The sequence below is a fragment of the Cyprinus carpio genome, chromosome B2 (genome assembly GCF_018340385.1).
Source record: "Cyprinus carpio isolate SPL01 chromosome B2, ASM1834038v1, whole genome shotgun sequence".
Lineage (NCBI taxonomy): Eukaryota > Metazoa > Chordata > Actinopteri > Cypriniformes > Cyprinidae > Cyprinus > Cyprinus carpio.
The window spans coordinates 16556479-16575395 of record NC_056598.1 but is presented as its reverse complement, the minus strand read 5'-3'; the positions used below and the strand labels follow the sequence as shown (position 1 = coordinate 16575395).

Sequence of the window (18917 nt, the reverse complement as noted above, 5' to 3'; positions counted from 1 at the left end):
AGGAGTGACCTCGATAGAAGATAAAGGCCTCGTATCAGTGACCTGCCTTCAGTCGGCGGTTCTGTTAGATTCTGAGAAGATGAGGATGTGAGCTACAACGCTTCCGCAACCCTTACAGTAAGTCTGCACCAAGCTTCGGCCTTGTATTTACATTCACCAATTCCTTGTATTTACATTCATCAAGACTTTCATCCAAAACTGCATTGGGATGCTCTTTCCAGGCTAAGGCAATGCAAGCATCGTACATTTAACTAAACAAAACAGAGGTTTAGTATAAGCTTTAGACCCCATTCTAAAATTGTGCAGATGGTTTTACTCAGGTGATTAACTGACTCTTTTCATAGCTTCATTCTCTGTCCATCCTGATGGATTCACCCATCAAATATAATATTCACTTTCCCATGTATGAGTGATTGTTTGTTTGTTTGTTAGACTAGTTTATGCTAGTGTTTAGTTAATAAAACTCTTGTGCACAAATTATATGAGTTTCTGATTCTGCCTTGCAAATTAATGTCTCTTTACGATTTTGATCCTTGCTACATGCTCTAATGCATTATTAGGCTACTGTAATGCTGGGTACACACCAAGAGATAATCGGGCTGATTTTGGGCCGATTTCCCCCTTCCCACAATCCTAGTTATGTCCCGATTATCTTGAAGGTTCTACAGATTATCCTATCAGATTTTCCCTTGAAGTGTGAAGTGTGTTAAGAGTGTCCGAACCTGATCGGAAGAACGTCAGAGCCGCCCCGATCATGAATCGTAAATATTCAACATGTTTAATATTTATGATTAGAAATCCAGATGTGCGGGGGGAACCCCGAGGACAAACACGTGCACGCTCTGGAGATTATCACGTGAAACGAAACAATATCCAATCAGAAAGTGAGATGATAGAAGATGGAAGCAGTCATAGTGCAGCACAAAGTGAAATTCTGAAGTCTCGCGAGATTTTGCGAGATTTCCTGTGTTCACAGTCGAGACTCTGGTTGAAAATCTGTTTTGTGTGTGGTGTGCTGTCTTTGTCACATCATGGCACACCACATACTTGCAAAACGGTTAAATCTAGGATTTTTTATCCTCATGTTTGTGGTCTATCACATTTTGAAAATCTTATAATCTTATATGTACAAGTAAAATCTGCTTACATTTTACAACTGTAAAAGAGGGCAGAGCTACTGCAGAAGATCTCAGACATACGGATGCATATTAATATGATTGCAGTACATTTCTCGTCTTAAAATCACTGAAACTAGCTTATTATTAGCGATGTATTTAGTTGAAAACAACGATTTTAATACATACAAATCATCGTCTCTCACATCATCGTCTCTCACAAGTAATATGGAACAAAAACAACTTTTGCTTATTGCAATTACATACAAATAAGAATGTGGAAACTAAAAATTCAAACAAACCTTTCTCATTGTATATGCTGGACCATCATCACCCTCCTCTTCCTTATCTGTTTGTTTGCAGATCGTAGTGTTGTACATTTCATGGTAAATAATAATCCATTGTTTTGTTTGCATCCAAATTGCACAAACATGGTGGACAGCACTCATGAGCACAGGTACGAGACTCTGCCCATGCTAAATGAGTGAAGGTGATTTGTTAATGCATCATTGTGTCATGAGTTTACTTTGAGAGGTCCATCATAACTAACTCATTATTAATAACCCATACACTAACATCAAATCATGGTTTGTTAATGAAGTATTGTGTCATGACTTTACTTGAGAGGGCCCACAATAATTAACTCATTATTAACTACCCATACACTAACATTAACTCATGGGTTGTTAGTGCATTATTTTGACATGAGTTTACTTGAGGGGGCCCAATCATAATTAACTACCTACTAAATTCAGCTCATGATTTATTTTATACTTAAGCAGTGGCATTCTTGAATGAATCAGGTTTCAAACAAATCGTTCCAGCAAATATTTCAATGACTTTTCTTTTGTAAAGATGAAACATCAGTTTGTCTGGAACAGGGGTGCCTGATAGGTCGATCGAGAAGACAATGCTGGTAGATCACTCTTTAGGTCAGTGGGGCGCGAGATAACTTAAAACTAAAATATAATATATTCCCTAATGTTGTGACTAATATGTTAAATAATGTATATATATATATATATATATATATATATATATATATATATATATATATATATATATATATATATATATATATATATAAATATAGCAACACCTCTCTATGTATTTGGTGATGTTTTGTGTTTTGGAGCAGCAAACTTTCTCAAAACCGCTGTATGAGCATATGATACACAAACTAGCTCTCGGCTGGATAATATAAGCCAGTGTCACACTAGTACCCTAAAGTTTTGATGGATGATGATTGTAATCAAGGTAAATATGATTACAGTGACATACAGGATCGTGGATTGGACATGCGTTGTGTCTGTTATAACTGATGCACAAACAAACTGTGTATGTGCACTCTCGGTGCACTGATCACTATAACATATTTCTGATTGAATACAGCACAGTATATTCACATAGAATACAGCGAGTGTTTTATAATGGATGCTTGTGATTTTTTGGAGAAGTTTGTGAGGATCAGTGGTGTTAATGTACATATGGGCCAGGCGCGGGTCTACGTGGTGGCCAGGGGTGGCACCCCCCCCCACCCTGAAATTTGGCTGGCCACCCCAGATGCCCTCCCTACCAGATGTCTTGTGATAGGCTTGTTTTTAGTAAATTTCTAACTGCATCTGGCAGTGGTGGATCCTAGCATGTGTAGGCAGCTGCCTAGGGCCGCTTTCTTCTCCTCTTTATAGTTATTTTTAGTCGATTTCTATAGCGTATCATGTAATGCACAAGGACGAATCTCTCAACTCGCAATGTTATCTCTCACACACACAAAAAACACAATCAAACATTTTAAACATACATTGTTGTCTTTAATGAATTGTCTGTGTTCTCGCTCAGATATTGCATGTACACGCTCAAACATTGTCTTCGCATCACTGAAGACCAGGGGAGCTTTTTTTCTAATTCAGATGAAGAGTAGGCTTATCTCATTAAATGGATGCAAACTGATTATAGTCAGCCTTCTCTAGTTATTTATTTTATTAATAGTCTACTTATTTTAGTTAAGTGCTTAAATTGTAAATATGCATTTATTCAATTATATTATTTAGTGCATTTGTATTTTGTTGTTTTTGTAAATAGTTTTGCAATAAAAGCATATCAACCAGGTTCCAGAAATAATCACTGAGGGTGCTCTAGTCTTAATGCACTTTTTTTTTTTTGGACATTATTTTGTCCCGTCTATTGCTATGGTTATAACTATGTCAGTCAGTGCTACTTCGAGAGTGAATCCTGCATTGAATATGCAGATGTCATTCCCGAAACTTTGCAACCTGCGTGTGGCTGAAAAACATTTTTCTACATTTTAAATGGATGATAGACTAGAAAGCTTAGAGAGTGCTCATAACCACTAAAAAGCTGTCACTCTTTGTATAGTGAGTGTATACACAAAGTATTATAACATACAACGTGCCGCAACACCCAAACAGCATTCTATTCACTATGACGTTGATCCACCTTCAGATCGCTGAGTTCAGAAGGGTTTCATTTTTCATTTGTATTTTGGTGTGTTTAGTGATTCTGAATGGACCCGTATAGTAGTTTATATGCAGTTCTTTGGCATCTCCCCGTGGTATTGTTTGTTACGGCAGGTTGACTTATGCTTATATGTTAAAATTACTGTATAATTGAGCTTTACATACTTTTAAGTTGTATAGAATATCTGCAGTGACATTTTTGCAAAGTATTTGCAAAAAAAGAACATGGAATATTTAAATCTATTTTGAACTTGTTTTGTTTAAAAAAATACATGTAAAGTTATTGAAAAGTAATAACAAATATAAAGGTTTTAGTGAATAAAAAAGTTTGGGCTTGCAGTATTGATTTGGAGAGAAGGGGGTCTTGGAGTAAAGAAGAAGGTTGAGAACCACTGCTTTAGGTAAATTCAGGCACAGTTCTACGGGGTACTAATAACTGAACATTATTTTATTATTTTTTAATTAAAAATTAGATGAATTCAATATCCCAACAAGCTTTTTTAATTAATTAATTCTATATGTATTTTATATTTATTTTATTATTTATTTATTTTTCACTTGGTAGATCTCTGTGAGTTTCTCATTTGACAAGTAGATCCCCACACAAAAAAGTGTGGCCACCCCTGGTCTGGAATATGCAGACACAGAAAAGCACAGTAATACAAATACTGAAATGCCCCTTTCACCTTGTTTAATGTCCGTCCCACAAAAGGTACTTTGTATGTAACAGAAACTAATATAATAAAAGGTAACACTTTATTTTAAGGTATCCTTGTTACAAATAACATGTACTTATTATTATAATAACAATAGATTATGCATAATTACATGCAAGCAACCCTAATCCTAACCCTAACCATATAGTAAGTACATGTAGTTCATTAATATTGCTCAGTACTTAATTGTAATTACACTGTAAAAAGGACACCATAAAATAAAGTGTAACCCAATAAATCTATATGTAACAATAAATATCTTACACAAAATAATTACAACTCATTGCTGAGAGAGAAAAAAAATCAAATACACATGAATTAAAATTAACCTATAAATGCAACACTAAATATAACAAACAAACAATCCAGAGATGTGCAATATTTAACAAGAGCTGAGAGTTTCTAAATTACTACCACCTCCATTTGTGTACCTCCATGAAATATTCATATTAAAACAAATGCTTTCGTAAAGACAATGTACTTGTGTCAAGCTCTCAGATGCTTTTAACATCAACATTGTAGCTAACACTTTCAGGCACTTAAATGAAGACCTAAAAAAAAGCAAATCTGCCACATTAAATAAGGTCCACACTTGCAAACTGCACCAGAAATTTGTCAGAGCTGATTGAATCAAAGCAGTTCACACTTTGCCCAAAACAAGATTGCCAAATGGACTAAACCCATGGGATCACAGGTTTGTTATTGTTTCATGTTGTCTAGTATACTTGGACTTGTTCATGTAGAGTGGTTTTGAAAGGAATTCCCACAGGACGTTGTGTATATACACATGTATTTAAAGGCTAGGATAAGTGTGTGTGCTTAGATTTGACCCACATCTCTGTGTGTGTGTCTTTGTGTGTGTGTGTGTGTGTGTGTTTGTGTGTGTGTCTTTGTGTGTGTGTGTGTGTGTGTGTTTGTGTGCTTCTCACATACCTAACAGGACTGTTGCCTACATCTAGGTCCTCAGCTGTGACGGCTCCGACGATGATGCCCACTGGTGTGTCCTCGTATGTCTCCATTCTATAAGACAGCCGGCTGAAGACAGGAGGTTCCTCCACATCCAGAACATTCACTTTCACTGTGGCAGTGTCCTTAAAAGGTCCCAAATGTAGGAATCGATGATCAAGAGCTGCGTTTGAAGCTTCTACTTTAAAGGTGTAGGCCTTTCTGGTCTCATAGTCCAGATGCTGTAAAATGAATAAGGAGACATCATTAGTCTTAAGACTGAACTCTGTTTTATTGTCATTTGTTGCAGCAGAGAGGAGGTGATGTCAAATTGTTTGTGGCTCTATACTGTCAAGGATTTACAAAGCACCACCAACTTTATTCGGGTCATGAAACTCCTGATCTAAGTAAAAATGCTTTCCACAACAGAGGGCTCATGCAGAGATCAGAAGCGAGGGGAACGGAAAGGAAAGGCTGCCGCTCACTCAACCCTGGAATCACAGGAGGGAGAATAAAGGAAGAGAAGAAGAAAGCAGGGAGAAAAGGTTTTGGCCAGTGACTCTTGCATCACTGTGCTCATTCAGCCATATAAAGGCAGAATTCGGCAAAGTCACAGTTGTGGCAGTTAAGCACAACCAAACAGACTGCAGATTTCAGAACTTCAGCAACAGCATTAAATTCACTTACATACATGCTTATATTGAAAATGCTAATAACTAATGATTAAAATAAATAAATAATACCCATACATAAGAGATGTCATTGCATTACTATAAATTAATATTATTAAATGATTATCGTTTTATCGATTATTATATATATATATATATATATATATATATATATATATATATATAATATATATATATATATATATATATATATATATAATATATATAATTTATAGTAATGTATACATGTAAATAATTATGTCTGTACACACACACACACACACACACACACACACACACACACAGCTGTTTATAAGTTTGGAATCAGTGAGATTTTTTGTTTTGTTTTTTAAGAAGTCTCATGCTCACTAAGGCTCCATTTATTTGATTAAAAAAAACTGTTATACTGTGAAATATTATAACAATTTAAATAACTGTTTTCTAGTTTAATATACTTTAAAATAAAATTTCCTCCTGTGATTCTAAGCTGAATTTTGATCAGCCATTACTCCAGCTATTTCTCTAGTCTTCAGTGTCATGCGATCATTTAGAAATCATTCTAATATTATGATTTATTATCAATGATGGGAACATTTCTGCAGCTTAATATTTTTGGGGACCTATGATACCTTTTACAGGATTATTTGAGGTTATTTGAGGAAAAAACATGTATTCAAAATAGAAATAATTCCTAACAATATACGATTCTAACAATATGCTTTTTAAGCAATGTAACACATCCATGGAAAATGAAAATATAAATTTCTTTCAAAAGAAAAAAAAATACTGACCCCAGCCTTTTGAACAGTAGTATTGTTACAAAAGATTTCTAAAATATAATTTATATATACCTGTGTGTGTGCGTGAGAGAGAGAGAGAGAGAGACTTAATAATTTATAATTAATGTCTTAGAAATGAAATGACAAACAAAGCATGACAGTGTGGAGCAAGAAAATTAGTTCAATTAGCTTTGTTCTTTCTCAGATAATAAGAGCGACTGCAGAACACAAATGATAAATCATTTCCTGCTGATTAATTTTTCCACTAATAGTTGCCTGATTGTCAAAAAATGTTAACCTAGAAATGTGCTTCATGTGCTAACATCTACATTCATTTCAGTTAAGTCTATTTAAGTCTCAAATGTTATTTACCACTGCTTAATCAACTTCAACACAGTACAACAAATAGGGTTAAATAAGGCAGATATGGCTATGATAACATTTCAAAAAACCAAAGCAAACCAAACAAAACAAGAACACACAAAACAAAACGAATCAAAGCAAAGCAAAACAACAAAACAAAACAAAACAAAACAAAACAAAAAAATCCTTAAGTTTACAGCATGAAAAATACTTGTTTTACTCATGAAAGTATTTGTATTTGCAACAGAAGCAATTCTTGATGCACATTTTTTTGATAGATCTTCAGCATCTTTATCAACAGATTTTAGATTAGTCCTAAAAAAAAAAAAAAAAAATGAATTATTCATTTTCAGCACTTCTCGCACAAATAATTCCACACCAGAATGCAGTGTCCTGATCTGAAATGAAAAAAAAAAAAAAAAAAAAAAAAACTTTTACTGCACTGGGGTTGGTTAATGACTTCAACCGTGTGTAAAAAGAACAATTTGTCCCAGTCTGTTGCAAGCCAAAAACAACAGACATAAGTCTTCCAGAACAGCTTAGGGAATATAAGTCCTCAACAACAGTGAAAGAGACACTTTCATCAAATAAGACCGATTACAAAGACAACTTACTCTTGTCATGTCAGCCAAGATTTTTTCAAAGTCCTTAGAACTACTTAAAAAGCATCAGCTTTATGTCTACACCACACTGCTGTTCTGCAGGAGGTCTTATCACTGGTGACAGCAAACAACAATTATGTCTGCCATTGTCATTTCAAGCTAGTGTCGAGATACACGCCTGCCTCGCTGTCTGCTATAGCGCTGACCATGCTGAAAGAATAACAACCTCAGACATGACAGGGCAGAGAGCCAGCTGGCCAATCTCAAACACAGTGTCCTCTGTATTTCAATCTTTCGACATTGTTAATGGTGTAAAGCCTGTAAAGCTTAGCTCACAAGTGACCTTAGAGGAAGAATACCATCAGTCTGGTTTACATTACAAACCCACTGGTTTTAGACCAAACATGTCTGTTTCTGTTCTTTTGTACTTCTGAAACAGAGTCACATTGGACACCTTTAGATGGCACTGTTTATCTAGCCGTTTCAGAGTCTTCTGAGGCTGTTCCTCTGAGAATTTACACAAAGGCCCATTTCTCTCCACACTCCACTCAAAAGAGAATGCTAATCAGATGCTAGTCCATAGAGTTGTTTTGTTATTCAATACAGTGCACATACCAAAACTTTAATTAATTCCCCTACTAATTGACATTTTTTCATGAATTCCTAATTGCACTTCTACACTGTAAGTTGTGAAGTATTCAAAATACATTCCAACTTTGAATTCTTGTTTCCTCAAAGAAATAAAAAGGCATTTTAAAGTTGTAAAGTATGTTAAGGCAAAGGCAACCCACTTTATGTACAATAAAACAGCTTTTATTAAGCTACTGATATGACCGGTTTCTTCATCTCATATTCATGTACATAATTCTTCAAAACTACTGTTCGTTCTATTGTACGTGCATTTTTTTTTTCAATGAAGAGAAGGATTAAGATAATCCCATATGTTGCAAGAGCAAAGTCCACCTTTCAATCCTTTTGTTAATATAGAGACAATTATCCCTTCAACCCATTACCTTAGTAGATCCTCTTTATGCTCAAAGCAGCACTGAGCCTATAAAGCCACGAGACGTTGAATGTTCAGCCTCAGCATTTCAGAAAAGTCCCTGTGTAGCAGAGCAGGGGCGTGATGGAACAGCTCGTCAAAGAGAAATAAAGGGAGAGGGAAGTCTGTTATTGAGGACAGAGGTAAGAAGGGGCATTGTCATTGACCCTCCTCCATGCCCCACGGTGAGGATCCCACATATCCATTTCCAGACTTTTTTTGGGTCACCAGATATGGCACACCCATTTTGCAATGTAAGGACTATGTCACTTTGTCCTGTGCAGGCTCAGCTTGGGGAATAAAAAAGTGGAAAATAAAGGAGGGAATAAAGGACAGCAAAATGTTTTCGCTGTGCCTTTCATGATCTACTGTTGATGATTTTTTAAATTATGAATTGTGAGGAGATTCCACAATCAGCATACAAAAAGAACTTGTGTAAAAATGCTGTAAAAGGACGATGCTGTCAAAAATAATGTCATAAATAGATTTTCTTTATCAATTAACCACTAGAAACTAAATTAAATCAACATTTGGTGGTTTTTCAGGTAGCTTTGCAGGTAGGTCTCTTGAAGCAACTTTGAGATGTTGCCACAGTTCTTCTGGATTTAGTCTGTCTCAGTTCATTCCGTTCCAGACAGACTGGATGATGATAAGATCAGATCTCTGTGTGGAGCACTGGCTGTAGTCAGACTCCTTGTGCAAATCTCACAGGATTGTTACAATTAATGGCAAAATGAATGTTTGGAAATGTAAACTTATATTTCCTACTGACACACTAAACTGATACTGACTTAAAACCATTTTTAGGTGGTGAAAATAATAGTGTCCACACACACACACACACACACACACACACACACACACACACACACACACACACACACACACACACACACACACATGTATTAATACATAGTAGTACATGTCTAACATTAACATTAAAACATCATAGTTAAAAAAAAAGTAAAACAAAAAAGGGTCAAAAGATGCACATTAATCCAAATATAACTCAGTAAGGACATGGTTTGAAGTTACTAATAAAAAAAAATCTTAAGGTAAGTAGCTAAAAAAATATGTAGCAATAGCTAATATATTTGTATTTAGTTATTTTTCATTCAAGGTTAGATTTATGTTATCTAACATAAATGTATTTCTAGTGCTAGTGCTTTTTAAATGGCAAAAAATGGCACCAAAGTGTACCATATTTGTGGAACATACCATGAAACAAAGCATAGCCTCCAATGCCTCCATATTCTTCATATGCCTCTCTCCATCTGCTCTAGAGAGACGAAAAGCAGCAGTGGACTGTCATTGTGTGTCTACAGACTACACTAGCTTTGAGTAATGAAAGAGTAACCCCTCTACTCCCTGGAGGACAAGAGCACTCCAGCCTCATCCGCACGCCTTTACCAAGGCATTTGTTTCAGCTAAGCACTTACAGCACAGCCAGCAAGTCTGTGATTGGCCATGTAACGGGGCGTCTGAGGGGATTTCTACTTGTCACATCACATCGAGAGGTAGATGCTCTGATGGCAATGGGTGCACTCATTTATTCATGTCCACTAAATATAAAAATATTGGGCTCTTTCTTGGGAAAACTCAAACAATGTGTGTTTCAATCCCCTGAGAGGTCATCACCCCCAATGCATTTCTTTTTTTCACATGTTGGCAAAACAGGAATGGGGAAACAGTGTTCTAAGGGCAACCGCAAAGCATATAATGAATTGATAAGTCCAAGAGCAGGCATTGCGTAGTGTGGGTTAAGCATTCACGCTTTTATGGCTTTATGCATTATTCATTCGGGATGCTATGGATGGCCATCCAGTAATAAGATATGACTCACCTCGGGGTAAACACACACAAGCCCCTCAGTGAAGGAGCATGAGGGGTTATTGCTATCATTCTTGAATTCACGTGTGTTTGAATGCAAATGGCATTGTGATTTGCATCTGATGTCGTCCAACCTAGGCCAGCATATAAATATTGCCTAAATAAACATCCAAATATTGTCAAAGAATTCATTCGTGTACAATAATGCATAAGCTACATATGGAACACTTTTGTTTAAGAAAGAAATGTAAATGAAAATGATACAATCAATAAGTCATGGCAACATGTTTTGCTATTACTTTATTTCAACAAATTAATTTAACCAATTTTAACTTTCTATTTTTAAAGGAAATAATTTAATTTAGCAAGGACACATTAAATTGATAAAGTTAAAAAAAATATTAATTTTATAAAATAAAAAAATATTTTTTATCTTTCTGTTCAGCAAAGAATCCTAAGAAGTGGTTTCAGTTTAACACTTTACTTAAAGCCCCTAAGAAGTGGTTTCAGTTGTTTTCATCATTGATAATATGGTAACACTTTACTTAAAGCCTCTATGTATGATGCACTATAAGGGTTATTAAAGGGGTATTATGCACTGTAAATATATAATGTGTACTGCGATACAGTATATTTTGTCTAATGTTGTCAAACGATTAATTTCGATTAATCACATCCGAAATAAAAGCTATTGTTTACATAATATTTGTGTGTATACTGTGTATATTTATTATGTACATATAAATACAAACACATGCATGTATATATGAAAACATATTTTATGTTTATATATTAAATATGAATATATAAATGTATAAACGTAAATATTTTTAAAATGTATGAAGTATGTGTGTGTATTTATATATAAATAATAAATATACACAGTACATATACGTATGTAAACAAAAACTTTTATTTTGGATGTGATTAATTATTTGTCAGCTCTAATTTTGTCGTAAATAATTATAACCAAATTTTAAATGCATAGTGCAATAATGAATTGACAATAAGTGTTATAATGTATAAACTGTGGTTAAAATTATTCATGAGATTGTATAATCCATTATTAGGTACATTTCAAAGCATAATTAATGCATTAAAACTACTTTTATTATGCATTATACATAAAGACTTTAAGTAAAGTGTTACCGATAATATTAATAAATGTCCCTTGAGCAACATTTATAATGAGCATATTATTATGATTTCTGAAGGATCCTGTGACACTGAAGACTAGACTAATGATTGCTGAAAACTTAAAAAAACAAAAAAAAAAAAAAAAAACACTTTTTTCATCAAATAAATGAAGTCTTGGTAAGCATAAGATACTTCTATAGGAAGATAACTGAACTGGGCTGAATGGTGATATAATTGAATCAACAATGAACAGACTTGAACTGAAAAACTGAATGTTTACTATTGTCCTCTTGCATTATTGATACACTACTTTCCTGTTTAACAATGTAAAGCTACTTTAATACAATCTGCATTGCATAAAGCACTAAAGGTGACTTGACTTGACATCTTTGAAACATGACATCTTTTAAAAAAGTCTTACTGAGCCCACACTTCTGAACAGTAGTGTAAATATAAAAAGTCACATGCCTAAATATTACTACTAGAAGTTATACGCTACCTTTTTTAGTATGACTGTTCCCTCTTGAGTGTTCTTATTGCTGTAAATATCAAACATGGAGCCTCCGTCACCAGGAACAATGCTATATTCCACTTCAGCATTCTTTCCAGAGTCCAGATCATGAGCTTTGACTCTCCCCACCGACGAGCCCACAGGTGAAGATTCAGGAACGCGCAGGTGAAAGATACCTGTCGAGATTCACAAACACCTTTCTCAGTGATCAAACTCTCCCCTCAGGAAAAGACGTAAGACTTTACATTTAGAAATTGTTCTGAGAGGTAGTTAACAACAATCATCCTCTAATCACTTTAGCAGCTCTGGAGAAAAGTGCTAGAATGCTAATCACATTTGCAAATTCAACTCTATTTAGTTGTTTGTGTTTGGCAAGAGCCCTTGAGGACTTAATCATGGCCAGTTGTAAATTTGAGGTTCTTCTCGGGTCATGCATTACTGTTCAGTCCCTGTTTTGAAGATAGCCCATCTTTGTTATCGGTGGCAGCCATTAACTGAATTAAACAATACAAATAATGGACTCATGTTTAAGGTTTCCAAAGAGCAAAGCAAATATGAAACCAGATTAAATTCACATTAAGATAAACCCCAGGGATAAACTGCTGCTGATATAGAAATGCTGACAGTATACTGCAAGCTTCAGTGCACTCTATTATGATTCCTGCACATCTGCTTTTGAACATACTTTTAGAAAACCGTGGTGGGTTGTCGTTGACATCACGGAGAGTGATATTGATGGTCGTGGTCCCAGCTAAACCTCCGAGCTGGCCACCCATATCCTTAGCCTGTATGACCACCTGGTACATTTCTTTAACCTCCCTATCCATGTTGGGTAAGGCAACTCTTATGATTCCTGATGCAGAGAGAGAAACAGAGAGCATGTGAGTACATATACATTTCACCATAAATGTATCCTTAATCTATGCTTCAATGCTTTTGTGAGCTATATCAAGAAAAGGCGAACCTCTGACATTCTTCTAAAGACTAATCAATCCTAATAGTTAATCTCAGAGGAGCTACTTTTTGATGAGGAGATGAGGGCATGAATAAAATGCCAAAGGCAAAGCAGCAGAAAGGCTTTGGGCAGAAGGGTGTGCTGAATTCAGCAGAATGCAAAAGATCATGTGTTAAATCATTGGTCTCAAACTCAATTCCTGGTGGGCCACAGCTCTGCACAGTTTAGCTCCAACCCTAATCAAACACACCTGATCCAGCTAATCAAGGTCATCAGGATTATTAGAAACTTCCAAGCAGGTGTGATTTGGAGCTGGTTGGAGCTAAATTCTGCAGAGCTGTGACCCTCCAGGAATTGAGTTTGAGACCACTGTGTTAAATACAACAACTCCCCAAAAATAAATCTTTCACCTGTCTTGGGGTCAACAGAGAAGTAGGGCTGCCCATGAAGGATGCTGTACACAATCCGTGCGCTGTTTCCATAAGTAGGGTCATCAGCGTCAGTGGCGGTTATTTGCGTCACATATGTGCCTGATTACAAACATGAAAGAGACCATAAGAGGCAATAAAACAAAACTAGAATTGCCATATGCAGACAATTGTACTTAAACGCAATTGTAAACAAGCATACATTGTGTAACAGAGTTATGGTTTATGTTTGTCTCAATTTGTTTAATCATGTGTCAGCCCGAGGAGAAAGGGCTCCTTGCTGAGTCTTGCTTCCTCCAAGGGTTTCTTCCTCATCAGCTTAAACATCTCAGAAAGTTTTTGCTTGTCCATGTTGCCCCTGGCTTGCTCACTAGAGTTTGTAAAGCACTATTTTTTTGTAAGCTGCTTCAACAGTATGTATTAAAAGCAGTATACAAATAACAAGTATACAAATATACAGTATATGGACATCTTAATGATTGAATCCTATAGTTTCAATCAGACCCATTGCCACAGGTGTATAAAATCAAGCATCTAGCCATACAGTCTGCATTTACAAACATTTGTGAAAAAAATGGATTGTTCTGAAGAGCTCAGTGAATTCAAGTGTGGTACTCTGATAGGATGCCACTTTTGCAATAAGGCTGTTATTTCATCACTGCTAGATATTCCACAGTCAACTGTAAGAGGCATTACTGGAAATTGAAAGCATTTAGGAACAGCAGCACCTCAACCATGAAGCAGGAGATAAAGTCACAGAGTAGGGTGACCGAGAGCTGAGGTGCATAGTGCGTAAAAGTCACAGACGCTCTGGTGATTCCATAGCTGAAGAATTCCTAACTTCCACTGCATTAATTTCAGGTTAAAAACTGTATGGTGGGAGTCTCACAAAAACATCTTGGATGACATGGGGGTGAGTAAATTATGAGGAAATTTTAATTTGAAAGTGAACAAATCCTTTAAGGGAAAGCAAACAGCTGAGAAAGAAAACACATGTGTAACAGTATTGGATCTGGGCAGCTCTTAAAATGACAGCAGTCTAATATTCCTGCTGTCTATCATTCATGTTAATCAAACAACAAAAGAGAGGAAATCTCTCACTGTTGTTGACTAAATCAGTTTTGCATTTCTTGATATATACAGTACATTGTTACTGTGAAATAAAATGAATCATATTGTGATAAAAGATGTTGGTCATGTCACCCACCCCTACTCCAACCCTAATCAAAACAAGCTAATCAATGTCTTCAGGATCACTAGACAGGCAGCTGAGTTTGGTCAAGTTTGGAACTAAACTCTCCAGGAAAGTGGACAGAGTTGAGAACCCCTGGTGTAAAGCATGGACTCTGGAGCAGTGGAAACATGTTCTATGGAGCGATGAATCACACTTCTCTGTTTGGCAGTCTGATGGGCGAGTCTGGATTGGAGGATGCCCGGAGACAGTCACCTGTCTGACTGCATTGTGCTAACTGTAATGTTTGGTGGGGGAGGGATAATGACGCTGTTTTTCTAGCACTGGGCTTGTTAGGGATGTATTTAGAAGACAATGTCATTAAAGTCCTGTAATGGTCAGGTGTCCGAACACTTTTACAGTGTATATAATTATAGGTTTTATATAGGTTTTAATATAAATATGTACTCCCCCACATTAAATAGCACTAACATTTCATATAAATATGAATATATAATGACCAGAGAAATATTTTTCATGTTTTATCAAAATGACATAACTTGATCTATCAATGAATGGTGATGTATGCGCGACTTTTCCAGTCATTTAGTCTGCTTAAAACACGCCCCTTCACTAACAACTGCAATCTTGCACTCATTTTTGAGTGCATCACCCACATCTCAAAATCCAATAAACAACCTATATTCCCACCCTACATTTATTTTTTCTTTGTGGATAATCTGTTAAACTCGAAAGTGCATCACAACAGACCTTAGTCTGGGTAGCACCATATTTAATTTTTGACAGGAATGAAAATGAGTCTCTGAGGGATAGAAGTACAGTGCGTTTAATGAACTGTACTGTTGTTAAACAAAATATCGATCAGCTGACAAAATGTCTTTGAAAAAAATTTTTTTTTAAGAATCTGTAAACAAAAACTCAGTAAAATAATTTTATTTAGGATCTAGGACCTTTATATAGTGCGTGCCATTGTAAAGACTATAATTCTTTCTCTCACAGACTTGTTTTCACCTGCAATTAATTCAGTAAGATGTCTAAGACCTGACTAAGGTCTATATTTGGTAATTCAGTTTTTATTGTGACTACATATTGCTCAGTTCTCCTACTCTCTTAGTTTTATTTGTCATACATCTGATATTCATATATTTTCTCGCAAGTGTATGTACAAAAATGTGAGTACATGTGAGTAGGCTGCATACTGTCTCATTGCACTAGGATGCAAATCTAAAAAATGGGCTTCAAAGTAATCAATTCAAAAATGTTGTTCGGAAATATGAGTCAGAACAGTTGTGAATGCTTTTCTAAGGGGAAAAGCAGTGTTCCACAGCATTTGCTGTAAGATTTAACATTTGGGATTAGTTATCAGACTTGCTGGCCAGCTGGTCCCCAGCCTGACCAGCTGAAACGTGCCCAAAATCCTTCCAAAACCATCAAAACATACCAGCTTAGCTAGCTTGGCCAGGCTGGGAGACCAGCTATCCACCTTAGGCTGGTTTAAGCCATTTTTCCAGCAGGGCTTAAGTGCAGTTAATTACTATGAGCAACAGACTAATGTCTAACATCTTTTACTGACCTTGAATATGTATGTGGACAATAAAGAAGAAGAGTTCAGATAGTCACATCAAGAATGAACGGCTCTCATCTTACTTTAAAGCAATATGCTCTGAGGCCAAGATTTTCTCACAGTATCAAACACCCAACCATCTGGGATATAATGAGAAGTGAACTCACCGACGGGTGACATCTCTGGGACGGTAGCCGAGTATGGGCCCTCCAGGAACCTTGGCTCATTGTCATTGATGTCCTGGACTTTGATAATAAACTCAGACTCAGGCTCTAAGGGTCTGCCTGTGAGCACGTCCACAGCCTGCGCTCTCAGTGTGTAATAAGGCTTCTCTTCTCGGTCCAGGCTCCTTAAGGCATGGATGTCTCCAGTGCTTGGCTCGATCGTGAAAATAGAGCCAACTCCTTCACCTGAGAGCGTGTACTTCACCATACTATCTCCCTTATCCAGGTCAGAGTGAAGCTGAAATGTGAAAAGTGACAATGAGAAATCTCACTGGAAGCTGGTGAGTAAATACTCATTACTGTAATTTACCTGTAAACATATGCTAATACATGCAAATCAACAAACAAAAACCAGACACCTTTCTGTTATAAGACATAATCATTTATAAAACACAAATCTAGCATATCCAATGGGACTATGACAATTTATTCTAATCCATTTACTAAATCAAATTTGGCCTATCCAAACCAATCCTACAGTATTTCAGTCTCTGATCATGTGACTACACATTGGCTAATGAAGTGGGTGGCATATTATTGCCCATACTGTTTGAGGATATCAAAGGGGATTGATGTGGATAACTCTCAGTTATTTATTTTCTGTTAGCGGCTCAACAACATTGATTTATTTACAGCACAGATATTCTTCAACTGAAAATATAATGGCTGTATGGGAGTTTTTTCTTTTCAGAAAAGATAAAAAACCGCTAAACAAAAGATTACAAAACATAAGGACTCTAAGATTATAGAGTGTTGCAGGAAACTGTTATCTTTTCAACTCAGAGGAAGCGTAAGGAAACAGCAAATTCTTCAGCTGGGGTGAAACTGAGTTTGACTGGAAAGAAAGGATTAAGTTTGAAGTTCTGGAATTAATACTCTGAAAGGAAAAAAAAAATCACTGATGTAATGTGAAAGGATGCACAATGTTCAAAGGATGAGGAACTCTGTCCTGCTAAATCCTGTCGTCCTGCCAAGTAACTAATAAAATAAATAAATAAATAATGCATTAGATAGGGTACAACAGGCTATCAAATGATTCACTTAGCAGATAGCAGATAATCCATGAGCTACAACTCAGCCTTGATAGAGCTAATCTGTGTTGAGTTAGTTATTTATATCACCAAATTTTTATGAATGCCAATGAGGCCAGTAAATTAAAAATACACTATCCTAAATTGGTGACCTCCAGTGGACATATAGTAGTACATGGTCTCACAGAATGTGTTTAAAGGTAAGGATGATGCTTAGTGTTGACAGTAAAATACCAAGAAAAAAGGCAAGGCTCTCAAGAAGAGTTATTTTCTACTGAAAAGGTCATACTTGGAAAGAAAATGTGACAGTGGGGTAATATATCCTTACTGCAAAGGGCAAACAAGAAGTGTAACTTGCTTCACATGGGAAAATCAAGACAAAAAGAAAACTTGCAGAAATGTTTGATAAAGTACATTGGTAACTTTGTCCACATTAATGAAAATGTAAGAAGTTCTCTGACTGTTAGAAATGAAAATGGTTTGTTTGAAATCACATTTTATATTTCAGAGGACAATATTTATTCTACTCGTGTCTAATTGTTGGTGTATCTCCAAAAGTAGTTTAATTAATTAGCAAAATAACTGTAATAACTCTGCAAAACGTTCAAATTAGAATCCAATTAAAGGCTTTCTTGTGACAACTTCTGAAACATTATATATTTGACCACAATCTGCAAATAAGCTGTTCAGACAGCTTCTCCAGTTACAGTTCAAAGTTATACGACCCAGTATTTTTCTACAGTTTACTTCTACTGAGAAAGAACTGACTGTTTAACTGAGCACCCAACATTCTCAAACTTCAAATATTGTTGCAGCTGATGTATAGTCATATTGACGTTTATTCAAACTGATCCATTCATTTTTAAACAAGATATAACTGAACTGAGAGTAGCCTATAATGTGCAATTCACATTCTAAGCACAAAACACACAATGAAAGAACTACTTCTTTCCCCATTACAAGGTTTTTCTTGCTTGCTCTAATTAAAGTTTTTCCTGTCATGTAATTTTTATGTAACATTTAATGTGTGATGCCACTTTAATTGTGGCGGCAGCTCAAACATTGCATGATGTAATGTGTTATAATTTCCCATGATGCCACCTCTGATCACAGTCTCCCCATATGGCAGGTGTGTAAAGTGTTATGATCTAATAAAGACACATTGGGAACTACTGTCTTAAAGGGATACTCCAGCCCAGAATGAAATTTTTGTCATTAATCACTTACCCCTATGTCGTTCCAAACCCGTAAAAACTTAGTTCGTATTCGGAACACAATTTAAGATATTTTGGATGAAAACCGGGAGGCTTGTGATTGTCCCATTGACTGCCAAGT

The 18917-nt window shown here is 35.9% G+C and overlaps 1 protein-coding gene and 1 long non-coding RNA gene across 3 annotated transcripts in view; one reads left to right on the top strand and one right to left on the bottom strand.

The window, feature by feature from the left end:
• cdh12a (cadherin 12, type 2a (N-cadherin 2)) overlaps window positions 1-18917 on the bottom strand; it is a 50206-nt gene that overhangs the window by 15783 nt on the left and 15506 nt on the right. Inside the window, exons 3-7 of one of the 2 annotated variants that reach the window (XM_042718348.1) lie at window positions 16495-16789; window positions 13554-13673; window positions 12874-13041; window positions 12177-12364; window positions 5242-5495 (exon numbers count right to left, since the gene is read on the bottom strand). In XM_042718348.1, the coding sequence (XP_042574282.1) occupies window positions 5242-5495; window positions 12177-12364; window positions 12874-13041; window positions 13554-13673; window positions 16495-16789 (1025 nt within the window). Of the gene's footprint in view, window positions 1-5241; window positions 5496-12176; window positions 12365-12873; window positions 13042-13152; window positions 13348-13553; window positions 13674-16494; window positions 16790-18917 lie in introns of those variants that run through there. The other variant, XM_042718349.1, reaches the window with a different exon arrangement.
• Window positions 14135-15566, top strand: LOC122136203. The gene is made up of 3 exons (XR_006154013.1): window positions 14135-14352; window positions 14433-14484; window positions 14823-15566. It is a non-coding gene; the product is annotated as an uncharacterized LOC122136203 (long non-coding RNA).